The following is a 25,580-nucleotide window of genomic DNA, read 5'->3' as shown; positions in this document are numbered from 1 at the left end:
CTGTGTTTTTGTGTGTCCCTCTCTGTCTGTGTTTCTGTGTGTCCCTCTCTGTCTGTGTCTCTGTACCTCTCTCCCTGTCTCTGTTTTTCTCTCTCTTCTCTGTCTCACCCTCTGTCTGTGTCTCTGTGTGTGCCTCTCTATATCTCTTCCTGTCTCTGTTTTTCTCTCTTCTCTGTCTCTCTCTCTCTCTCTATGTCTCTGTCTTTCTGTCTGTCTCTGCCCTGATTCACTTTCAGCTCTCACAGTCTGGGGCTGCCCGGATCCCTGTTGGGAGTCCAGGACCTTGGACTTGTGTTATCTCTGTAGCCTGTGTGAGTATTGCTGAGTACTGCAGTCACTGCCAGCTGTACAGCCAGCGTGGAGAGCTCTGTCCATGGTCCTGCAGAGTAACTGCAGATGAAACAAGTTAACAAAACAAATCCTCGAGCTGTGTTTAATAAAGTTCAACATGCAGTTTGTCTGAAGTGGCAGTTCAGTTCATGTTAACATGACTGAGAGGGACATAATCAGGCGACTGATTGTCAGGGTTGATCTTCCTTGGTTTTTTTTTCCTTGGCTAGATCGGAGCAGTAAGTTCTTGCTCATGTGTCAGTGTTGAAAGAGAGCGCATTCAGCAGGATCCCAGCATTGCAGCTCACCTTCCCGGCTCTGAGATTCCTGCTGCTGACACCGAGTCTGATGGAATTTGACAGCTTCCCTGTCAGTCAGAGCTAGGGAACTGGCAATCCGCTAGCCTCAACGCCTGAACTGCACAAATGCTGTGTCATTTGCAATTGTAATTTATTCATCTTGCCAGGGCATGCTCAGGGGCTTCATGTACTCACTGGCTCACTGTTGGAACATTGCCAGCTGCTTTGACTATTATTCTGCCTGTAAATAATTCAAAGGATGGCGTCTCACTCTCAGGTGAGGAACTAAATTATAGAAACCCAGGAAAATGTACAATCGATATTCCTCTGGTCCTTGGTCCTCTCGACTTCCTCAGCAGGTGGGAGAAGGAGACAAATGGCTCAGTGGCTAGTGCCCTCACGTCCAGACTAGACTTTTGTGGTTTGAGTCTCATTCTAGAGACCTCATGACCCAGGCTGACACTCACACTGCAGTACTGTGGGAGTGTTGGACGGTCAGTACTGTGGGAGTGTTGGATGGACAGTACTGAGGGAGTGTTGGATGGTCAGTACTGTGGGAGTGTTGGATGGTCAGTACTGAGGGAGTGTTGGACGGCCAGTACTGTGGGAGTGTTGGATGGTCAGTACTGAGGGAGTGTTGGATGGTCAGTACTGTGGGAGTGTTGGACGGTCAGTACTGTGGGAGTGTTGGACGGTCAATACTGTGGGAGTGTTGGATGGTCAGTACTGTGGGAGTGTTGGATGGTCAGTACTGTGGGAGTGTTGGATGGTCAGTACCTGTGGGAGTATTGGATGGTCAGTACTGTGGGAGTGTTGGATGGTCAGTACTGTGGGAGTGTTGGATGGTCAGTACTGAGGGAGTGTTGAACGGTCAGTACTGTGGAAGTGCTGGATGGTCAGTTCTGAGGGAGTGTTGTATGGTCAGTACTGAGGGAGTGTTGGACGGTCAGTACTGAGGGAGTGTTGGACGGTCAATACTGTGGGAGTGTTTCAGTACTGAGGGAGTGTTGGACGGTCAGTACTGAGGGACTGTTGCGCTGTTGGAGGGTCAGTGCTGAGGGAGTGCCGCACTGTCGGACAGTCTGTACTGAGGGAGTGCCGCACTGTCGGAGGGTCAGTACTGAGGGAGTGTTGGACGGTCAGTACTGTGGGAGTGTTGGATGGTCAGTACTGAGGGACTGTTGCGCTGTTGGAGGGTCAGTGCTGAGGGAGTGCCACACAGTCAGAGGGTCAGTGCTGAGAGAGTGCCGGACTGTCAGAGGGTCAGTGCTGAGAGAGTGCCGAACTGTCGGACAGTCTGTACTGAGGGAGTGCCACACTGTCGGAGGGTCAGTACTGAGGGAGTGTTGGATGGTCAGTACTGTGGGAGTATTGGATGGTCAGTACTGAGGGATTGTTGGATGGTCAGTACTGAGGCAGTGTTGGACGGTCAGTACTGTGGGAGTGTTGGACGGTCAGTACTGTGGGAGTGTTGGACGGTCAGTACTGAGGCAGTGTTGGACGGTCAGTACTGAGGGAGTGTTGGATGGTCAATACTGTGGGAGTGTTGGACAGTCAGTACTGTGGGAGTGTTGGATGGTCAGTACTGTGGGAGTGTTGGACAGTCAGTACTGAGGGAGCGTTGGACAGTCAGTACTGTGGGAGTGTTGGATGGTCAGTACTGAGGGAGTGTTGGATGGTCAGTACTGTGGGAGTTTTGGACGGTCAGTACTGAGGGAGTGTTGGACAGTCAGTACTGTGGGAGTGTTGGACAGTCAGTACTGTGGGAGTGTTGGATGGTCAGTACTGTGGGAGTGTTGGATGGTCAGTACTGTGGGAGTATTGGACGGTCAGTACTGTGGGAGTTGGATGGTCAGTACTGTGGGAGTGTTGGATGGTCAGTACTGAGGGAGTGTTGGATGGTCAGTACTGTGGGAGTGTTGGACAGTCAGTACTGTGGGAGTGTTGGATGGGCAGTACTGTGGGAGTGTTGGATGGTCAGTACTGAGGGAGTGTTGGATGGTCAGTACTGTGGGAGTGTTGGACGGTCAGTACTGAGGGAGTGTTGGATGGTCAGTACTGTGGAAGTGTTGGATGGTCAGTTCTGAGGGAATGTTGTATAGTCAGTACTGTGGGAGTGTTGGATGGTCAGTACTGTGGGAGTGTTGGATGGTCAGTACTGTGGGAGTGTTGGACGGTCAGTACTGAGGGAGTGTTGGATGGTCAGTACTGTGGAAGTGTTGGATAGTCAGTACTGAGGGAGTGTTGGACGGTCAGTACTGAGGGAGTGTTGGATGGTCAGTACTGAGGGAGTGTTGAACGGTCAGTACTGTGGAAGTGTTGGATGGTCAGTTCTGAGGGAGTGTTGTATGGTCAGTACTGTGGGAGTGTTGGATGGTCAGTACTGTGGGAGTGTTGGACGGTCAGTACTGAGGGATTGTTGCACTGTTGGAGGGTCAGTGCTGAGGGAGTGCCACACGGTCAGAGGGTTAGTGCTGAGTGAGTGTCGTACTGTCGGATGGTCAGTGCTGAGAGAGTGCCATACTTTTGAAGGTTCAGTGCTGAGGGAGTGCCACACTGTCAGAGGGTCAGTGCTGAGGGAGTGCCACACTGTCGGAGGGTCAGTGCTGAGGAAGTGCCGCACTATTGGAGGGTCAGTGCTGAGGGAGTGCCGCTCTGTCGGACAGTCAGTGCTGAGAGAGTGCTGCACTGTCGGACAGTCTGTACTGAGGGAGTGCCGCACTCTCGGAGGGTCAGTGCTGAGGGAATGCCGCACTGTCGGAGGGTCAGTACTGAGGCAGTGCCACACTGTCAGAGGGTCAGTACTGAGGGAGTGCTGTACTGTCAGAGGGTCAGTGCTGAGGGAGTGCCACACTGTCGGACAGTCTGTACTGAGGGAGTGCTGCACTGTTAGAGGGTCAGTGCTGAGGGAGTGCCGTACTATCGGAGGGTCAGTGCTGAGGGAGTGCCGCACTGTCGGAGGGTTAGTGCTGAGGGAGTGCCGCACCGCCAGAGGGTCAGTACTCAGGGAGTGCTGTGCTGTCAGAGTGTCAGTGCTGAGGGAGTGCCGCACTGTCGGAGGGTCAGTACTGAGGGAGAACCGCACTGTCGGAAGGTCAGTGCAGAGGGAGTGCCACACTGTTGGGGATGTTATCTTGGGATGAGGCCTTATCTCATGACCCTCTCTGTTGGACATAAAAGATTCAGTGTCAGTATTTTGCAGAACTGTTTTAAACTGTACAGGATAGAATGATGATTAAGTATGCAATATAAGACAATTCTCTAGTGTAAAATGTTGCTTCCCCTTGACATTGGTGTTTTTGTAAATTGCCCTAATGAGTTCAAGGTGAAAACCTTCAACAAGAATGTGCCTTTTTACAGTAATACTCAGTTCCTGCCTGACCCGATGACAGTTATGATGGCTGTTTCCCACTGACAAATCTCTCTCGGGCCTCCTGTGTCTACATCCTCTCTCCTAAGGCACTGTCAATTCCACAAGAGGGCAGGCAGAGGTATTCTTACTGTGTCTCTGTTTGCTAACAGGTACAATGGCCTCTCTCTGCCTCAGTACTATCATCCAGAGAAAGATGATGAAACCCCCTTTATCTGCTCTCTGTCTGGGGACAACGGGATCATGGGCTGCCATGAGATACCAGCCTTGAGGGACAATGGGCATGAGTGTTGCTTGGACAAGGATGACTATTACTATTACGCTGCTCTGGGACAGGAGCTCAATGTCACAGGGGGCTGTGTCAATTGGAACCGTTATTACACAGTGTGCCAGACTGGGGACAGGAACCCTCACAAAGGTGCCATCAACTTTGACAACATTGGCTATGCATGGATTGTGATCTTTCAGGTATGTGTTTACTGTCTGACCTGAGTCCAGTCATGAATCCCTCATGTCAATGACCGCCCAATGGTTAGAGTTCACCTCCAATGTTGCTGGTTTAGAATGTCATTAATAGTTATTTAAAATGAGCTGCCAGATGAGGTGGTGGGGGCTGGTGCAATGACAACATTTAAAAGACATCTGGATGGGTATATGAATAGGATGGATTTAGTGGGATATGGGCCAAATGCTGGCAAATGAAACTAGATTGATTTAGGATGTCTAGTCGGCATGAATTAGTTGGGCCATAGGGTCTGTTTCCCTGCTGAACGGTTCTACAACAACTAAGTCTCAACCTTCCCTCAATTAGAGCATACAGCACAGAAGAGACCATTTGGCCCATTGATTCTGTTCTATCCTATCTACACTAATCCTACTTTCCAACTCTTGGCCCAAAGTCTTGAATATAATGATATTTCAAGTGCTCATCCAAGTATCTTTTTTTAAAAACTGAAGGACTTTCTATTGAAACCATAATACCTGATGACTCAATGTTCAACAGACTGCTTCTTTGATACTTGAGGGAGATCATCCTGCTCCAGTCAGACAGAAATAAAGTGACAATAAATGATATTCTATTCTATAAGAGATTTATGTTTAGAAGCAACATGAGTAACAAAATATGATGGATGGAGCAGGTTTGGGAGGAACAGCTAATTCTGGACCAATGATCCTCCGAGCTCCCCCCCCGAATGGGAATTTCCCAAAGCTATAACCCATACCATATGGAACATTCACCCTTCACCTTTGGAGGTATCTGAACATCTCATCAGTTATTTTTCTTCATCTTTTCATGAGGTGTGGGCATCTCTGGCACTACCAACATTTGTTGCCCATCTCTGATCGTCCTTCGAAGTTATTCAAAAGTCAACCATACCGCTGTGGGTGTGGAGCCGCATGTAGGCCAGACCATAATATACAGAAGCAGAATTAGGCTATTTGGCCCATTGAGTCTGCACTGCCATTCAATCATGGCTGAAATGTTTCTCAGTCCCAATCTCCTGCCTTCTCTTTTGATCTGTTACTAATGAAGAACCTATCTCTGTCTTGAACACACTCAATGACCACAGCTCTCTGCAGCAAGGAGTTCCATTGATTCACCAACCTCTGACTGAAAAAATTCCTCCTCAACTTGGTTCTACAGAGTTGTCCCTTCACTCTGAGGCTATGCCCTCGGGTCCTAGTCTCTCCTGCTTGTCCACTTCCATCTCAGTATTCTGTATGTTTCAATCAAATCCCCCCTCATCCTTCTAAATTCAATTGAGTAGAGACCCAGAGTCCTCACCTGCCCCATATATGACAATCCCTTCATCCCCGAGATCATTGTTGTGAACTTTCACTGTACGCCCGGTAACATCAGCAAATTTCCTTCCATAAGGTGTGTTTTAACCACAAATGATGTTGGTTGATGTAGTCACCATCCCTGAGATTTAATAATCGAATTCATGTTTTACCATTTCCCGCGGTGGGAATTGAACTTGTATGTACAACCAAGTGAATTAAATGCAGAAATAGGTCATTCTAACTGGTCGACCATTCAGTAAGATCACTCCTGATTCGTTTGTGTTTTGAATTATGTGTTCCCTGATAACCATTGATTTCCTGTTGAAGAAGAATCATTCCACCTTCACCTTGGAAATAACCAATAACCCTGCTTCGAAACTCACAAAATGCTCAAAGAGAGAAAATCATTTTCCTCTGCCCTAACAGGGTGACCTCTGACTTTTTTCAGAGATGACCCAATGTCCCCAGAGTATCCAATTCCTGCTAACCCTCTGGAGTATTTGTCCTCTGACAGGACCACTATACTCAGTCTTCCCCATCTCAATTCATAGAATCTCTACAATAGACATTAGGTGCAGGAGTAGGCCATTCTGCCCTTCGAGCCTGCACCACCATTCAATATGACCATGGCTGATCATCCTTAATCAGTATCCTGCTTCTGCCTTATCTCCATAACCCTTGATTCCACAATCCTTGAGAGCCCTATCCAACTCTTTCTTAAATGAATCCAGAGACCGGGCCTCCACTGCCCTCTGGGGCAGAGCATTCCACACAGCCACCACTCTCTGGGTGAAGAGGTTTCTCCTCATCAGTGTGGAAGCAGGCCATTCAGCCCATTGAGTCCACACTGAACCTACGAAGAACATCCCATCCAGACCCAGCACCATCCCTGTAACCCTGCATTTCCCATGGCTAACCCACCCAGCCTGCACACTATGAACAATTTCTCATGGCCAATCCACCCTAACCAGCACATCTTTGGACTGTGGGAGGAAACCGGAGCACCCGGAGGAAACCCATGCAGTAACAGGGAGAATGTGCAAACTCCATATAGACAGTAGCCCGAGGCTGGAATTGAACCTGGGTCCCTGATGCCGTGAGGCAGCAGTGCTAATCACTGAGCTACCGTGCCACCCAAATTGATGTTGTGCTCATCAGACCGAGCGATGTTTGCACTGAGAACTGAAATGACTGTCCGTTATTCCATCATGTCGCCATTCTGCTTCTCGATGCCATTGTTGACATATCTCAGGCTGGTGGGGAACATTTTATTTGCAGCTTCCCTGGTGTTTTTCCCTGTTGTGAAGCTAAACTATAGCGCCTGGTGAATCTGCAATACCATGCCTCTCCCGGTCTCTATGTTTCCCTGAGCCAACCCTGCTGTAAAACTGCAGCCTCTGTGAGAGTTGCACCATATTGCTCTCTCTTTCTGTCTGTAGCACAGCTGGAATCAGGAAGAGCTTGGTTCTGTGTGTCATTGTAGGTGGGCTCTTGCTGGGAGCTAATGGTTTGTCTGATGTTCCTTTGCCAGGTTATAACACTGGAAGGCTGGGTCGAGATCATGTACTATGTAATGGATGCACACTCTTTCTACAATTTCATTTACTTCATCTTGCTTATTATCGTAAGTATGATTACTACAAGTCTCCTGCTATGGAACGCTGTCTATTTTGAGTAATTTTGTTGTTGGTTCGTGCTTCACCTCTGCATCTCGGCTGTGATGGCTGGAGAAAGTTCTAACCGCCAGCAACAACAAATCACATTTATAAAACACCTCTGGCAGGCCAAGTTGCCCAAGGCATCACACAGGAGTGCTATCAAATCAAATCTGGCACACTGAGCTTCGTAATGAATGGGTGGAACCGAGGCAAAAGCTTTGTTCAAGAGTTTTATGGAGAGAGAGAGCGAGATTCTGCGATTCATGGAAAGGGTTCCAGAGCATGGGGAGCTGGCAGTTGGAGGCACAGATCCTGTGAGGTGTGATGAAGAGAATCACAGAGGGGCCGGAATTGAAAGAGAACAGGGAGAGGGGAAGAGTATTGTCCCTAATGTCCTAGACAACATTATTCTTCTGGACTGGCACTCTGCCAATAAACACACTCTCCAAGCCAACACACTCTCCAAGCCAACACACTCTGCAAACTAACACACTCTGCAAACTAACACACTCTGCAAACTAATCTCCAAACTAACACACTCTCTAAACTAACACAGTCTCCAAACTAACACACTCTCTAAACTAACACAGTCTCCAAACTAACACACTCTCTAAACTAACACAGTCTCCAAACTAACACACTCTCTAAACTAACACAGTCTCCAAACTAACACACTCTCTAAACTAACACAGTCTCCAAACTAACACACTCTCTAAACTAACACAGTCTCCAAACTAACACACTCTCTAAACTAACACAGTCTCCAAACTAACACACTCTCTAAACTAACACAGTCTCCAAACTAACACACTCTCTAAACTAACACAGTCTCCAAACTAACACACTCTCTAAACTAACACAGTCTCCAAACTAACACACTCTCTAAACTAACACAGTCTCCAAACTAACACACTCTCTAAACTAACACAGTCTCCAAACTAACACACTCTCTAAACTAACACAGTCTCCAAACTAACACACTCTCTAAACTAACACAGTCTCCAAACTAACACACTCTCTAAACTAACACAGTCTCCAAACTAACACACTCTCTAAACTAACACAGTCTCCAAACTAACACACTCTCTAAACTAACACAGTCTCCAAACTAACACACTCTCTAAACTAACACAGTCTCCAAACTAACACACTCTCTAAACTAACACAGTCTCCAAACTAACACACTCTCTAAACTAACACAGTCTCCAAACTAACACACTCTCTAAACTAACACAGTCTCCAAACTAACACACTCTCTAAACTAACACAGTCTCCAAACTAACACAGTCTCCAAACTAACATACTCCAAACTGACACACTGTCTATCTAACACCATTTGTACACATTTACCTCCCCTTTGAAAACAATCTCACACCCACTCATTCTCTCACGCACCCTTACTCATTTGCACATTTGTTCAAACTTCTTCACTTGCATACTCATTCATTCTCACATGCTCACACTCACTCATTGTACACATAAACTCACTTGCAAACCTGGTTGTACATTGTCACTCTCACCCACACACACTCAAACTCTTGCACACAAATGCACACACCCATTGCTCATTTAAAAACTTGTTCACACTCTCACGCATGCAAACACACAATTCCATGCACTTTATTGTTCTCTCTCTGGTTCATCAACAAGATTCTCAGCAATCCCTTATCAGCAATCCCCTTTCCAGCTGTACTCCCAGATAAGCACCTTACTCTCCAATCTCATTTGAAAAGCGATGAGCTGATTTGTTGAAAGGTGATCCCTCAGATGCTGAGCAAGTTTCATAATTTGAGATTTTTCTCTGAAGCTTGTCTCTGCCTGTGTATCATCCTGTGAAACAGCGCTGGTATCTGGGGAAGAGCTTTAGCAGCTGCAAAACTGCTGAAGATGCAAAACGGGTTGCTTCAGGCAACAAACTACCCAGCTGTGTGTACATAGCTAGCTCCTTCATCTTGCTACTAATTAATACCATGGAATTTCGTAACACTCTAACAGGTCATTCAGCCCAACCCTTCAATGCTGGTGTTCATGTTGCAAACCAGTTTGATCCCACACTGTTTCTGTATCCTTCTATTCCATGCCCCTCATGTGTTTTTCTAGCCTTCCCTGAAATAAATCAATGCTATTCATCTCAACACAGCCTGTGGTAGTGAGTCACTATTCTTGCCGTACTATGGGTGAAGACTTTTCTCCTGAACGCCCCCCTGATCCTGCTGTACCTTGACAGAACATTGTCCCCTCTTCGTTCTCCAACCATTGCGCTGATCTCTGAAATGCGTGCGTGGCACGGGATTTTGGATTCACACAGCTCAGAGCTGAACGTTGCTGCTGGCATCCGGTTTAACTCTTGCCAGTAAGGCGAGACATTCTCTGTCACAGCTGGCTGCCGTCCGGTCAGCTAGCTCCAAGAGGAGACAGACCCAGTATGTTCTCCCTGCCCTGAGAACCATAACTGCATACCTCTGACTTTATCCTGATAAACAGATGAAGTAGGAGCAGGAGTAGACCATTTGGCCTATCGAGCTTGCTCCAATATTCAATAAGATGATAGCCTAGTGTTATTAGTGCTATGTTAGCCCAGTTAATGTTCTGGGGACCTGGGTTCAAATCCCACCCATGGCGTGGTGGAGTTTGAATTCAATAAAAAACCCGGAATTAAGGGTTGATGATCAGGAATCCATTGCCAATTATTGGAAAAACCCATCTGGGTCTCTAACGTCCTAGAGGGAGGGAAACTGCCATCCTTACCTGGTCTGGCCTACATATGACTCCAAGAAGAAAGTGAGGACTGCAGATGCTGGAGATCAGAGCTGAAATATGTGTTGCTGGAAAAGCGCAGCAGGTCAGGCAGCATCCAAGGAGCAGGAGAATCGACGTTTCGGGCATAACCCCTTCTTCAGGAAATCCTGAAGAAGGGCTTATGCCCGAAACGTCGATTCTCCTGCTCCTTGGATGCTGCCTGGCCTGCTGCGCTTTTCCAGCAACACATTTTCAGCTACATATGACTCCAGACCTACAGCAATGAGGTTGACTCTTAACTGCCCCCTGGGTAATTAGGGATGGGCGATAGATGCTGGCCTAGCCAGTGACGCCCTCATCCTGTGAATAAATTTTTAAAAATAATCCCATATTCCTGTGTTACCCTTGATCCCTCTGACCAACAAGAATCTATTTTTTGATTAGATTAGATTAGATTAGATTAGATTAGATTAGATTAGCCCTCATCCTGTGAATAAATTTTTAAAAATAATCCCATATTCCTGTGTTACCCTTGATCCCTCTGACCAACAAGAATCTATTTTTTTGATGTGGTTTTGCGTGCTGTACAGGCTGACCAAACCATACAAAGGGCATTACAGTGATTGAACACAGCGAGGAACACAATGTGACTGCAGAGAGGGTGCACAGAGAGCGAGGTCAACGTTAAATTTGAAATTTGAGGGGTCCATTCAGAAGCCTAATATCAGCAGGGAAGAAGCTGCTCTTGAATCTGAAGTTTAGGCTTTTGCATCTTCTGTCTGATGGAAGAGATTAGAGGAGATTATAAGCAAGGTAGGAGGGAGCTTTGATGATATTGGCTACCTTTCCGAGGCACTAGGAAGTATAGATGGAGTTAATGGATGGGAGGTTGGTTTGTGTGATGGACTGGGCTGTGCTCACAACTCTGTGTAGTTTTGTATGGTCCTGGGCACGGCTGCACCAAGCCATGATGCATCCGGATTGAATGCTTTCTGTAAAATTTTGTAAGTGTCTTTTGCCTCCACCTTAAAAATATTAAATGACCAACCCCACCCCTTGGCTTCCTGAGGCAGAGAGTTCCAAAGTTGTTTAACCCCCCAGCCCCGAGACAAAAGAATCCTCCTTACCTCTGTCCTGAAAGGATGACCCCTTATGTTAGATTAGATTCCCCACAGTAAGGAAACAGGCCATTTGGCCCAACAAGTCCACACCAAGCCTTCGAAGAGAAACCCACCCAGACCCATTCCCCTACTCTATATTTACCCCTGACTATTGCACCTAACACTATGGGCAATCAGAGGAAACAGTCAAGATTTGAGTGGCGCTGGAAAAGCACAGCAGGCCAGGCAGCATCCGAGGAGCAGGGAAATCGTCGCCTTGGGCAGGAGCCCTTCATCAGGAATGAGGCTTCCAACCTGCTGTGCTTTTCCAGCACCACTCTAATCTTGACTCTGATCTCCAGCATCTGCAGTCCTCACTTTCACCTAATCAGAGAAACCATCCTGTCTACATCCACCTTGTCAAAACCATTCAGGCTCTTATAGACTTCAATCAGGACATTCTGCTAAACTCCAGGGGAACAGTCTACCCAACCTTTCATACCTCACACAATCCGCTCATTACATTCCTTCGATTTTGTAAAGGTCCTTTAAACGAATTAACTTACCTTTTTGCTTAAATACAAACCAAAACTGAACACACTATTCGAGATGTGGTCTCCCCATTGCCCTGTCTAACTGAGGCATAATCTCCTTAATTTTGCATTGAATTCTTCCTGTAATAAATGATAGCATCCGTTTAAGAGGTTTTTAAGGGACTTTTAGATAAGCACATGAATTTTCAAGGAACAGAGGGGTATGGACCAAGGGCAGGCAGAAGGGATTGGTTCAATTTGGTGTCATGTTCGGCACAATATTGTGGGGTGAAGGGCCTGTTCCTGTGCTCTACTGTTGCATGTACTATGTTCCATCCTATTAACTTTCTTTATCACTGCCTGGACCTGCAGACCAACATTTTGTGAATCATACGCTCAAACACCCAGATCCCTCTGCATTTTGGAATTCTGCAGCAGTTCTCTATTGCGTAGTCATTTAACATTAAGTAAACTTTTTTTTATTCTTCCTGCTAAAGTGAACAGCTTCACATTTTCCCACATTATTCTCCAGGGCTGGTACAATTGCAACATTTAAAAGGCATCTGGATGGGTGTCTGAATAGGAAGGGTTTGGAGGGATATGGGCCAAGTGCTGGCAAATGAGACTAGATTAGGTTGGCATATCTGGTCGGCATGGACGAGTTGGACTGAAGGGTCTGTTTCCATGCTGTACATTTCTCTGACTCTATGACATCAGACTGCCTCGTTCCTGATTCCAATCCACAACATATGCTCCGACCCATCTTTGTGTCATCTGCAAATGTAGCCACCGTGCTTTCAACCCCTTCACCTAAAACATTGATATAAATTTTATTTATAAAGACATAAATATAAGGAGCATCTCGAAGGAGGAAAAAGGGATTTGGGGAAGGAATTTCAGACCTTCCAGCCCACACATAAGAAGGTACATCACTGGGAATGCCCAAGAGGCAGCAGAGATCTCAGAAGTTGGAGGAGGAAGAAGTTACAGAAATCAAATAACAGATGAGACCAAAAAGGAAGCAAAGGGTGAGTCTGGAGGAGGTGTGACTGGCAGCAGCTGAGTTAATATCAGCAGCCATTGCCTGAGCAAATGGGAAGGGCAGTTGTGATCTTGGATTGTTAGAGAATTATAGAATCAAGGTGGTGTACAGCACAGAAAAAGGCCCTTCAGCCCATCATGTTCAAACTGGGCAGAAAACTCATCTAGCTAGTCTATTCTAGTCCCAGTGTTAAACTCAATGTTGATCCTTCAAGGCTGGCAGGTTGCTGGTGCAGATGAGACAGGTTCAATTGTAACTTTCAACGGGGAATCAGACAAAGACACAAAGCAGGAAGGTTTGTGGGGAGAGATTGAGACGATCCAGAGAGCTCTTTTAAAGAGAAAAAACAGAGTCAAAATGGGCCAAGTGGTGATTGATAAGCAAGCTCTTCCTGTGCTCCATCGTTCTGTGAATTTTATCTACTTCTTTCATGGGATGTGGGCATCATTGGCAAAGCCAGCAATAGTTCCCAGAACTGAGTGGCTTCCTTGGCCACTTCAGAGGGCTGAGTCAAGAGTGTATTGCTGGAAAAGAACAGCAAGTCAGGCAGCATCCGAGGAGCAGGAGAATCAACATTTCGGGCCAGGAATGATGATGATGAAGGTCTTTGGCCCGAAACGTCGATTTTCCTGCTCCTCAGATGCTGCCTGACCTGCTGTGCTTTTCCAACAACACACTCTCAACTCTGATCTCCAGCAGCTGCAGACCCCACAGCAGCTGCAGACCCCACTGTCTCCCAGTTCATTTCAGAGGGCAGCTGAGAGTCATCCACATTGCTGTGGGTCTGGAGTCACATGTAGGCTGGACTGCATAAGGATGGCAGATTTCCTTCCCTAAACAATGTTAATGAGCCAGACAGATTTTTAAAAAATTTGTACATGGAATGTGGGCAGCACTGGCAAGGCCATTATCTATTGCTCATCTGAGAATGCCCAGAGGACAGTTAAGAATTAACTATGCTGCTGTGGCCTGGAGTCATATATAGGCCAGACCAGGTAAGGATGGCAGATTTCCTTCCCGAGATGGCATTAGTGACCCAGATGGGTTTTGACAACAATTGTTTGACTCTCAGCCGTCCTTTGAATGGCCCGAGGAGAAAGCTACTTAGTTCCAGGACTACTGCTGGCCTTGTCAATCTTGGTTGTCATGGTCAACATCACTGTATAAAGCTTTTAGTTCCAGACTTACCAATTGATGTGTATTCAAGAGGCGGCTAGATATAGCACTTGGGGCAAATGGGATCAAAGGTTATGGGGAGAAAGTGGGATTAGGCTATTGAGTTGGACGATCAGCCATGATCGGGATGAATGGTGGGGCAGGCTTGAAGGGCTGAACGGCAACCTCCTGCTCCTCTTCGATGTTTCTATGTGCTCTTGGAGACAGTTGCTGGGGGATACCCCATTGGCGTCTCTTGCCCTTCTCTTCCTCAGGTAGGTTCGTTCTTCATGATCAACCTGTGCCTGGTTGTCATAGCAACGCAGTTCTCGGAGACGAAGCAGCGGGAGCACCAGCTGATGCAGGAGCAGCGGGCACTCTACCTCTCGTCCAGCACGGTGGCAAGTTTCGCCGAGCCAGGGGACTGTTACGAGGAGATCTTCCAGTACGTCTGTCACATCCTGCGCAAGGCCCGTCGCCGCACACTAGGCCTTTACACCAGCTTCCACAGCCGTTGCCAAGGCAACCGAGGAGCGTCCAGTGTCGGGGTTTGCCAGAAGGAGTGTGGTAGGTGATGTGATTGGGCTGGAGTGGGGTGTTGTGGGGGGAGAGTTGTTTAACAAGTAAAACAGTAACGTGAAGGCGCATCAGTCTGCTCAGACAGCAGTAAACACTCCTCACCACGAAACAATCTCTGGGCATGTCCCAAATCACTTTACAGCAAGGATAGCCTTCACTGTGATACTGCAGGTGTTTGCACTCAGAAAGATCCCACTAATACAAACAGATAAATGGATCAGACCACCTACTCTTTACTGATATTGAGAAGGATTCAGCATTGACTTCAAAATAGAGTGTCCATGTTCAAATGATTGTTCTACCATTACATTTCCCCACAACAGGGGGCTGAGATTGTAGCACTTCCTCAGCATTGACCCTCTGACAGTGCGGTACTCCCTCAGCACTGGCCATCCAACAGTGCAGCTCTCCCTCAGCACTGGCCGTCCAACAGTGCGGCACTCCCTCAATACTGATCCTCTGACAGTGCAGCACTCCCGCAGTACTGACCTTTGACAATGCGGCACTCTCTCAGCACTGATCCTCCAACAGTGCGGCACTCCCTCAACACTGACCCTCCGACAGTGCAGCACTCTCTCAGTACTGACCCTCCGACAGTGCAGCACTCCCTCAACACAGACCTCCGACAGTGCGGCACTCCCTCAGCGCTGACCCTCCGACAGTGCGGAACTTCCTCAGCACTGACCCTCCGACAGTGCGGAACTTCCTCAGCACTGACCCTCCACAACAATGCAGCACTCCCTCAATGAGTGTCACCCTCGATAATGTGCTGATGTCTGTGGAGCATCTCCTGAACCTTTGCATTGTCTCAGAATCAAGAGCTGGTGATATTGAAATCTACTGACACCACAAGAGGCCATTTAGCACCAGAAAGATCAAGCAACTGTACAGTCAAATTCTAATGCGTGGACGGGAGCTGCCTGTCTGATGGCTGCTGTGTAAAAATAGCCTTGTTTCAGCAAACAACTCAACTATTCATTGTCTTTTTCCACTGATGTTCTTTTGAAATAACAGGCCATAGAATATTTATGAAGTGTAACATTTTCTGACAATAAATCTCTTGTGTGGAACTAGGTTGGTTCATCAGTCAGGCCTGGGATTCCTGCAGATGCCACTTTTCCAAATTTAGCCAAAGTGGTTTGGTTATCTGTTGCCGATGGAGATGCATTTGTATCATTTGAAATAGCAGATTCAATACATGTCACCTCATTCTGTAGTCTCAGAGGTGACTTGTTAAAATTCTGAAATTGAAAGTGTGAGGGACAGAGAGTTATTTGTTGAACAGTGACTAAACTAAAGCCAAGTTTAGATACAAAAAGCCCTTCACTGGTTCGATGGAGGGATCAAAGGCCAAAGGAGATGGAGAGAGTGTGGGGTAGAGGAATGGGATTCAACTGGAGAATCATTTCCGAGAGAATCATTTCAAATTATGATCTGGAACATGCTCCATGAAAGAAATGGATTTACCAGAAACCCTTAAACATCTGAGCCACGGGCGGGGGGGGGCACAGTGGCTCAGTGGTTAGCACTGCTGCCTCACAGCACCAGGGACGTGCGTTCGATTCCAACCGCGGGTGACTGTCTGACTAGAGTTCGCACGTTCCCCCCAGTGTCTGTGTGAGTTTCCTCCCATAGTCCAAAGATGAACAGGTTAGGTGAATTGGCCCATGGGAAATTGCACATAGTGTAATGTGCATTAGTCAGGGGTAAAGGTGGGGTGTGGGAGTGGGGTCTAGATGGGTTGCTCTTCAGAGGGTCGGTGTGGACTTGTTGGGCTGAAGAGTCTGTTCCAACACTGTAGGGGTTCTAATTCTAACTTCTGAGGAAGAGTCAAATCGGATTCAAAACATTGACTGTCTCAGAGATTGGCTACAGAGGGTTCAGAATAGATTTGCCAGGATGTTGCTGGGTATGGAAAGTTTGAGTTATAGATAAAGGCTGGGACTTTCTTCACTGGAGTGTAGGAGGGTGAGGGGTGACCTTATAGAGGTTTATAAAATAATGAGGGATATTGATAGAGTTAATGGCAGGTGTCTTTCCCCAAGGTGGAGGATTTTAGTCTAAAGGGTGCATTTTTAAGGTGAGAGGAGAGAGAATTAAAAAACAATGTGAGGCAAATTCTTTACACAGAGGGGAGCTCACATGTGGAATGAACTTCCTGAGGAAGTGGTGGATGTGGGTATGATTACAACATTTAAAAGACACTTGGATAAGTAATGAATAGGAAAGGTTTGGAGGGATATGGGCCAGGAGCAGGCAGGTGGGACTGGTTTAGTTTGGGATTATGTTCAGTGTGGACTGGTTGGGCCGAAGGGTCTGTTTTTGTGCTGTGTGACTCTATGATTATAATTACTGAAGTTCAGAAGAACAAGGGAGGAGGTCATTTATAGGAGTTTCTCAAAATTCTAACAGGACAAGACAGAGTAAGCACAGGAAGGATGTTCCTACTGACCAGGGAATCCAGTACTAAGGGGTTACAGTCTGAGGATATGGGGTAGGCCATTGGGACTGAGATGAGGAGAAATGTCTTCACCCAGAGAGTGGGGAGCCTGGGGAATTCTCTGTCACAGAAAGAAGTTGAGGCCAAAGTATTTAAGGTTTTCAAGAAGGAGTTAGATATAGCTCTTCGGGCTAAAGGGATCAAAGGGCACGGGGGAGAAAGCAGGAACAGGGGATTGAGTTGGATGATCAGCCATGATCATATTGAATGGGGGGGCAGGCTCAAAGGGCCAAATGACCTACTCCTGTTTCCACATTTCTTCATCACTGGCACCTCTTTCATTTTTCAGGACACTACCCCGTGATGGACAACCTGGATTACAGCCCACATGCAATCGTGCAGCCCATTGCCCTGAGCCTGACCTCTGACCCTAGCCACTGCCCACAATGCAACAGCGTCGAACTGACCACAGGAGCCAAAGCCTCAGACCCGATTGAGCCTGAGGCCGGATCGGGTCGTGAGCTGGGGACGGACAAACAGGCAGAGTTAAAAAGGAAGGGGACAGTGAGGTCGGAACAGGAGCCAGGCTGGTGTGTTGAATTGTGGAGCGAAATGCGTGGCAAGTTGACAAATATCGTGGAGAGCAAATATTTCAACCGAGGCATCATGATGGCAATTCTCATCAACACTATTAGCATGGGGATTGAGCACCACGAACAGGTACAGTCTTAATGACGTGTCTGACTAGGCTGTTGCTTAAATAAAACGTGAAGTGATTTACTGAAGCAGGTAGGCCGAGCCAGCAGTTATAGTGAGCAAAATGGCAACATGTGTCTAGCGGCAGGTGGAGGAACCAGGTGCTACACCTGAGGAGATACTCTTGTTTCAAATACACTCGCTGAGGGGATGTAACAGCAAGGATATAACAGCAATTCTCGAGTTCAGGTTTGGGTTGGTGCTCATTTGTCTGAGAGAAATGTCGAACCTTCCACCCTTAGAAATGAGGAAACAGGATTAACCTCCTCGATCTCTGAGGGGACCTCTCCCCCTTTGTCACTGAGAAGGTGATAGCCCCTTAGAGTGGGATCAATGGGAGAAGCTGAAAGAGGTTTCTCTTTATATAGCTACGTTAGCAACTTCAGCATATTCTATAACCAATGACGTGCTTTCTTTGACTTGCAGTGACTGTTTGCAACGGAAAACATGGCAGCCAATTTGTACACAGTCAGCTCCGACAAACTGAAATGAGCTGCTGACCTGGTTTTTTAACACCACTGTAGGACAAGGGTTTAAATAGCGCTCAGGAGTTTGGGGAGAACATTCCCTGCTCTCTAATGTAATACTAGCCACAGGATCTTTTATATCTATCTGAGCGATCAGCTGAAAGCATCAGTTTCACATCTCATCTGAAAAGCAGTGCCTCTGACAGTGCAGCACTCCCTCAGTAAAGTCACAGAATCATACAGGCTCTTCCGTCCAACCAGTCAGAGAGTCCTGCAGTACGTGGTCAGTATCTTTGGCCCAAACTGGTCCATGCTGACCAAAATGTCCATCCTTGCTCACCCTGTTTTCCTGCATTTGACCCATATTCCTCTAAACTTTTCCGATCCATGTATTTGTCCAAGTGCCTTTTAAATGTTGTTAATGTACCCGCCTCAACCACTTCCACTGGCAGCTCATTCTATATGCGTACCACCCTCTGTGTAAAAAAAGTTGCCCCTCGAGTTCCCTGTTATTCTTTCCCCTCTAACCTTAAACTGATGCCCCCTAGTCCTCAACTCCCCAACCCTGGGAAAAAGAATGTGTGCATTCATCCTATCCATATCTCTCATGATCTTGTACACTTCTGTAAGGTCCCTTGTCAGCCTCCTACGCTCTAAAGAAAGAAATCCTAGCTTGAGAAAAAAGGTCCATGCTGACCATGTCCCAAATTAAACCAGTCCCACCTGCCTGAATTTGGGCCACCTCACTCTGAACCTTTCCTATTCATGAACATGTCCAAATGTCTTTTAAGCACATTCTGCCACTCTTCAGCCCACTGATCCAATTGATCAAGATCTCTTTGTCATCTTAGATAACCTTCCTCGCTGTTCACTATCCACCAATTTTGGTGTCATCTACAAACTTGCTGATCTCCAGGAGGGCCAGAAGAGTGTTTTAGTTGGGTTTAGCTTCTCTATGGTGCTGAGGAGTGACAGAAGCTTCCAAACCCATCAATCTCTGCCTTACAACCCCATTGGGCCGTGACTGATATCACTCTCTTACAACCCCATTGGGCCGTGACTGATATCACTCCCTTACATCCCCATTGGGTCGTGACTGATATCACTCCCTTACAACCCCATTGGGCCATGGCTGGTATCACTCCCTTACAACCCCATTGGGCCGTGACTGATATCACTCCCTTACATCCCCATTGGGCCATGGCTGGTATCACTCCTTACAACCCCATTGGGCCATGGCTGGTATCACTCCCTTACAACCCCATTGGGTCATGACTGGTATCACTCCCTTACACCCCCATTGGGCCGTGACTGATATCACTCCCTTACAGCCCCATTGGGCCGTGACTGTTATCACTCCCTTACAACCCCATTGGGTCATGACTGATATCACTCCCTTACAACCCCATTGGGCCATGACTGTTATCACTCCCTTACAACCCCATTTGGCCATGACAGATATCACTCTCTTACAAACCCCCTGGGCCGTGACTGGTATCTCTGGCTGTTCAGGTACCTTTGTAAAACAAAAACAGAAATTTCTGGAAAAGCCCAGCCAGTTCTGGATGCAAATGTGGAGAGAAATCAGAGTTAACTTTTCGAATCTGATGACCCTTCCTCAGAATTTGCTCAAAAGTCCTCCACATTATGGTGTGATTTGACCATGAATCCATTGTCGATTGTCAGGAACAAAAAGACCCCACCTGGTTCACTAATGTCCTTTAGGGACGGAAATCTGCCATCCTTACCTGGTCTGGCCTGCAAGTGACTCCAGACCCACAGCTGTTGGGGTTGACTCTTAACTGTCCCAGATGGACGGGCAATAAGTGCTGGGCCAGCCACCGACACCCTCATCCTGTGAGTGAGTAATTTTTAAAAATGATGATAATGCAAGTGAAGTGAATCCCAGAGAGATCACTCCCTGCGTTTCCTCAACACACCCCCTTTTGAAGGATGTGACCCTGGCGAAGCAATATTGATCAGCTCATGCTGCTGGCCATAACCCAGACTGATATAATTAAGCTTGTTCACCTGTGAATCCTGCATTTCCAGACCTCCTGCTGAGAGGAACATCCTTTGTTCCGTCAGAGGTAGCCCTCCTCTCAGACACTTTGATTCCTAAGGAAAACAGGAGGTGGTTCCCTGGAAATGGGTTCCACATCATCCAAGCTTTCTTTATTGTTTCCCTTTGCTCCAATCACCTCTCGGGGTCAAACTGATGGAGGGCTAATCCCAAAGACACCGATCATTGGAATGAGGAAGTTCGAGGGTTTAAAGGACATGTAGAATTCACCAGCTTCCAAATCTCCCCACCTCCTCACCTCATCCCTCCCACTCCACCCCTCTCCTTTTGGCTGTCCTACCTGTCCATCTTCCACCCTTCCCACTGACCAATCCCAATCACCCCCTACCTGCATCCACCTATTGCCATTCCACCTAACTTACCCCCAGCCCCACCCTGCCCCTATTTATTTCACAGCCCCCTTCCCCCTCCACATTACTGATGAAGGGTTCTGCTCTTGCTCCTCAGTTGCTGCTTGACCTGCTGTGCTTTTCCAGCACTACACCTTATCGGCTCAAGGGTTAAACATGAACTGTTTTCATCACCAGTACAGTGGGGGAGGAGTGTGTGTGGAGGTGGGGAGAGGCATTGAATGTGAGGGTGGGAGCAGTGGGGGTTAGTCGGGGTGAGAGTTGATGATGGAAGGGTAGGGGTGGGGAAGGTGGAGGGAGGCAGTGATTGTGAGTGTGGGAGCAGTGGGGGTTAGTCGGGGAGAATGTGTAAACGCCACACAGACAGCACTGAGCCACCGTGCCGTCCAAACCTCCCAATCATCAGCCAACATCTGTTTGAGCTTCTCTCAACCATCCAGCAGCCAGACCAAGCTGAGGAAGTTGAGGATTGAGTGGACACAGATGTGAATACCTGCTGCCTCTGATGGTATTTCTGATCACATTGTCCCAGGTCCCAGCAGCGTGAGGCCTTCGGGTTCTGAGATAGATTGTTCCAAAGAATGGAATGAGAACTTACGAAATACTTAAAGGGATAGACAGGGTAGGTGGTGGTATGTGATGTTTCCAATGGGTGGAGAGTCTAGGACCATCAGATACAATGTCAAAATGCAGGCATGTCACTTCAATGAGGTGAAATGATTTCACTCAGAGAGTCGTGCTCCTTTGGAATTCTCTACCACCGAGGGCCTCGGAAGTTCAGTCTTTGGGTACATTTGAAGCAGAGATTGGTATCTGATTTCCCGTGGTGTCCAGGGTTATGGGGATGGCTGAGTCAAAAAGTGTTCAACCAGCCTTGATCATATTGAATGGTAGGTCAGGCTTGATGGTCCGAATGGCCTGGATGCAGGGTCCTAAAAGCTTAGAAAAGTGCCTCCACTCACCCGACACTGGAAAAGAGAGGAACTCTCTCCTCGGGGGTCACGTCGTATCTGCTATAGACTGCAGTCAATTGTGTTCATGTTCTCAACACAAGAATGAAACTGTGCGAGCTCCACTTGTTCCTGATTGTGAAGAAGAGTCATAGATTGTTTCAGCAAAGATTGAGAGTAAATGGAGGAGCGTGTTAAGAGGAAAGAGGGCAGCAATTAACGTGGGCGATAATGATTTCAGTTCCTGCCTGTAATGTGAGTGGAGAGACTGCTCCATTTATTATAAGTAGTTTGGAGCTGATATTAAATTTGAGGTGGAGCAACATGGTATTAAAGATCAATCCACAATCAGCAATCATTGCATTCTAACCAGCTTTGCATAACATCCTCATTGATAATGTCCTGCAACAATAAACATTTGCATTTACACAGCAGTTTTAACATAGTGGGATGATTTCAAGAAATCGCACAGCAACATTATTCAATTTCAGACTGAGCCAAATAAGAAGATATCCAGGCAGACAGGCTGGTGCTGGAACATTGGAACATAGGAACAGGAGGAGGCCATTCAGCCCCTCGAGCTTGCTCCCACCATGGCTGATCTTTGACCTAACTCTATTTGCCTGCCTTGAACATATTTCCCTTGATCCCTTGCTTAATAAATATTAGTCTATCTCGGATTTAAATTTAAGAACTGAATTAGCATCAACCGCTATTGGAGGAAGAGAGTTCCAAACCTCCACTACTCTTTGCGTTAGAACTGCTTTCTAACAACCCTCTTGTATAGCCTGGCCCTAATACATAGACTGTGTCCTCTGGTTCTAGAATTTTCAAACTAGTAGGAATAGTTTGTCTTATCCTTACCTGTTAATTCCCTGAAACCCTCAATTAGATCACCCTTTAACCTTCCAAATTCTAAAGAATAAAGGCCTAGTTTGTCTAATCTCTCCTCACAACTCAACCCCTGAAGTCCTGTGTAAACCTGCGATGAACTCCCTCCAGGGCCACAACATCCTTCCTAAGGCTCGGTGCCCAGATCTGCTCACCTTGTGCCAAGTGGAGTCTAACCAGGGTGTTGTATAACGGCAGCACAAATGGCCCTGGACACCAGCCCTTCAGATAGGAAAGGCAGCATTCCAGTGGCCTCTTGACTATCTCCTGCACCTGTTGGTGGCATTTTAAAGAGCAATGCACTGAGCCCCCAGATCCCATTGGATATCCACTGTACTTAATTTTATGCCATCTGAGCTAAACCCCGATCTCTCCGATTTCCATCCAAAATGGATAACCTCACACTTGCTTGTCTTAAGGTCCATCTGTTGCCCGTGCACTTAATCCATCAGCGTCCTGTTGTAGTAGTATGTTGTCGTTAGTACTGTTTGCAATGCTGCCCAAATTTCTGTCACCTGCAAATTTGAGTATTTGATTTTTTTATGCCTTTATCCAAGTCGTTAATGACCATTGAGGCCCCGGTAACCATCCCTGTGGGACGCCATTAGTCATGTCCTGCCAGTTTGAGTACTTACCCATTATTCTAACACTCTGTTCCCTGCCACTGAGCCAATTTCTTCTCCATCTTGGTCATTTGGCTCAATTCCATGGTCTTCCACCTTAGTTTACAATCTGATGGGTGGGACTTTATCAAAAACCTTCTGGAAGTCCATATAAACAACATCCATCGACATACCTCTGTCCATCACCTTTGTTGCCTCTGGCATGAATGTCAGGGGATTTCGAGAGGCAACTCCAGAGCTCAAGGCTAAAGCAGCTGAAGGCTCAGCCAATCCTTGTGGTGTGATGGAAGTCAGAAAAACACAGCAGAATAGAACTGGAGGAGCTCAGAGATCTGAGAGGGTCGGAAGGTTGGAGGAGGCGAAAGAAAGAATTACTTACATCTAAATACTTGCATTTATTTTTGTTTCCTTTATTCCAGCGTTGCTTGAAACATTTTACGGCTAACAAGCTGCTTTTGAAGTGTAGCCACTGTCGTAATTTGGGAAAGGGATGGAGAGAGTCTGAGACCAGACAAAGATGAGATTGACATTCTCAATCAGTGTCTGTTTTCAGGTGATGTGACTAAGTTTGTGTTAGCTGACAGGGAACAAAGCTTTTGATCAGTTCAAGGGGCCTCCCAGGAGATTAAGCAAATTATCAAGTCTGCTGCTCAATTTTCAGCCACAGCTGAGCTGCCACTGGCAGCAGGAGTAAGCAATAACTGGATGGAGTATCTCTTTGATATAATTTGATGTTTTATTGTCTCATGCACCTAGGTACAGTGAACAGTTTTGTTTTGTGTGAAGTGCAGGCAGATACAAAGTGCATTAGGGTAGGAGAACAGAGCCAGGAATACAATATTGCAGCTGTATAGGAGGTGCACAGAGAGTGAGATCAGCATTAAATTTAAAGTTTGAGAGGTCCATTCAGAAGTCTAATACCAGTGGGGAAGCAGCTCCTATTGAACATGTTGGGAGGTGTGTTTAAGCTTTTGTATCTTATGCCTGACGGTAGAGGTTGGAAGAGATTATAACCGGGATGGGAGGGGCCTTTGAGGATGTTGCTGTGGGAAGTGTAGATGGAGTCATTGGTTGGGAGTTGATTTGTCCGATGGATTGGGCTGTGTTCACTAATTTCTAGCAGTCTTGAGAAGAGAAGGGTTTAGATGGAGAGGAATTTGTTAAGTGCATACAAGACAATTTTCTGATTCAGTATGTGGAGTGGATGTACCTACTAGAGAAGGTGCAAAACTTGACCTACTCTTGGAAAATAAGACAGGGCAGGTAACTGAGGTGTCAGTGTTGGAGCACTTTGGGGCCAGAGACCATAATTCTATTCATTTTAAAATAGTGGAAAAGGATAGACCAGATCTAAAAATTGAAGTTCTAAATTGGAGAAAGCCCAATTTTGACGGTATTAGGCAAGAACATTCGAAAGCTGATTGGAGGCAGATGTTCGCAGGTAAAGGGATGGCTGGAAAATGGGAAGCCTTCAGAAATGAGATAACGAGAATCTAGAGAAAGTATATTCCTGTCAGGGTGAAAGGTAAGGCTGGTAGGTAAAGGGAATGCTGGATGACTAAAGAAATTGAAGGTTTGGGTTAAGAAAAAGAAGGAAGCATATGTCAGCTATAGACAGGATTGATCGAGTGAATCCTTAGAAGAGTATAAAGGAAGTAGGAGTATGCTTAAGAGGGAAATCAGGAGGGCAAAACGGGGACATGAGATAGCTTTGGCAAATAGATTTTAGGAGATTCCAAACGGGTTTTACAAACACATTAAGGACAAAAGGGAGAGAATAGGGCCCCTCAAACATCAGCAAGGCGGCCTTTGTGTGGAGCCGCAGAAAATGGGGGAGGTACTAAATGAGTACTTTGCATCAGTATTTACTGTGGAAAAGGATATGGAAGATGTAGGGAAATAAATGGTGACATCGTGCAAAATGTCCACATTACAGAGGAGGAAGTGCTGGATGTCTTGAAACGCATAAAGGTGGATAAATCCCCAGGAAAATCAGGTGTACCTGAGAACTCTGTGGGAAGCTAGAGAAGTGATTGCTGGGCCTCTTGCTGAAATATTTGTATCATCAATAGTCACAGGTGAGGTGCCAGAAGACTGGAGGTTGGCAACGTGGTGCCACTGTTTAAGAAGGCGGTAAAGACAAGCCAGGGAACTATAGACCAGTGAGCCTGATCTCGGTAGTGGGCAAGTTGTTGGAGGGAATCCTGAGGAACAGGATTTACATGTATTTGGAAAGGCAAGAACTGATTCGGGATAGTCAGCATGGCTTTGTGCATGGGAAATCATGTCTCACAAACTTGATTGAGTTTTTTGAAGAAGTAACAAAGAGGATTGATGAGAGCAGAGCAGTAGATGTGATCTATATGGATTTCAGTAAGGCGTTCGACAAGGTTCCCCATGGGAGACTGATTAGCAAGGTTAGATCTCACG

General features: G+C 46.7%; 1 protein-coding gene across 4 annotated transcripts in view; it reads left to right on the top strand.

Moving 5' to 3' along the window:
- The window catches only part of cacna1ia (calcium voltage-gated channel subunit alpha1 Ia), a 186,398-nt gene that overhangs the window by 41,701 nt on the left and 119,117 nt on the right, over positions 1–25,580 (top strand). For all 4 annotated transcript variants that reach the window (XM_043679497.1, XM_043679498.1, XM_043679496.1 and 1 more), the window contains exons 5-8: positions 4,152–4,467; positions 7,316–7,408; positions 14,287–14,578; positions 17,380–17,750. In XM_043679497.1, coding sequence (XP_043535432.1) covers positions 4,152–4,467; positions 7,316–7,408; positions 14,287–14,578; positions 17,380–17,750 — 1,072 coding nt within the window. The remainder of the gene's footprint in view (positions 1–4,151; positions 4,468–7,315; positions 7,409–14,286; positions 14,579–17,379; positions 17,751–25,580) is intronic.

This window comes from Chiloscyllium plagiosum, chromosome 39, assembly GCF_004010195.1.
Source record: "Chiloscyllium plagiosum isolate BGI_BamShark_2017 chromosome 39, ASM401019v2, whole genome shotgun sequence".
NCBI lineage: Eukaryota > Metazoa > Chordata > Chondrichthyes > Orectolobiformes > Hemiscylliidae > Chiloscyllium > Chiloscyllium plagiosum.
This window is presented reverse-complemented; position numbering and strand designations above follow the sequence as displayed.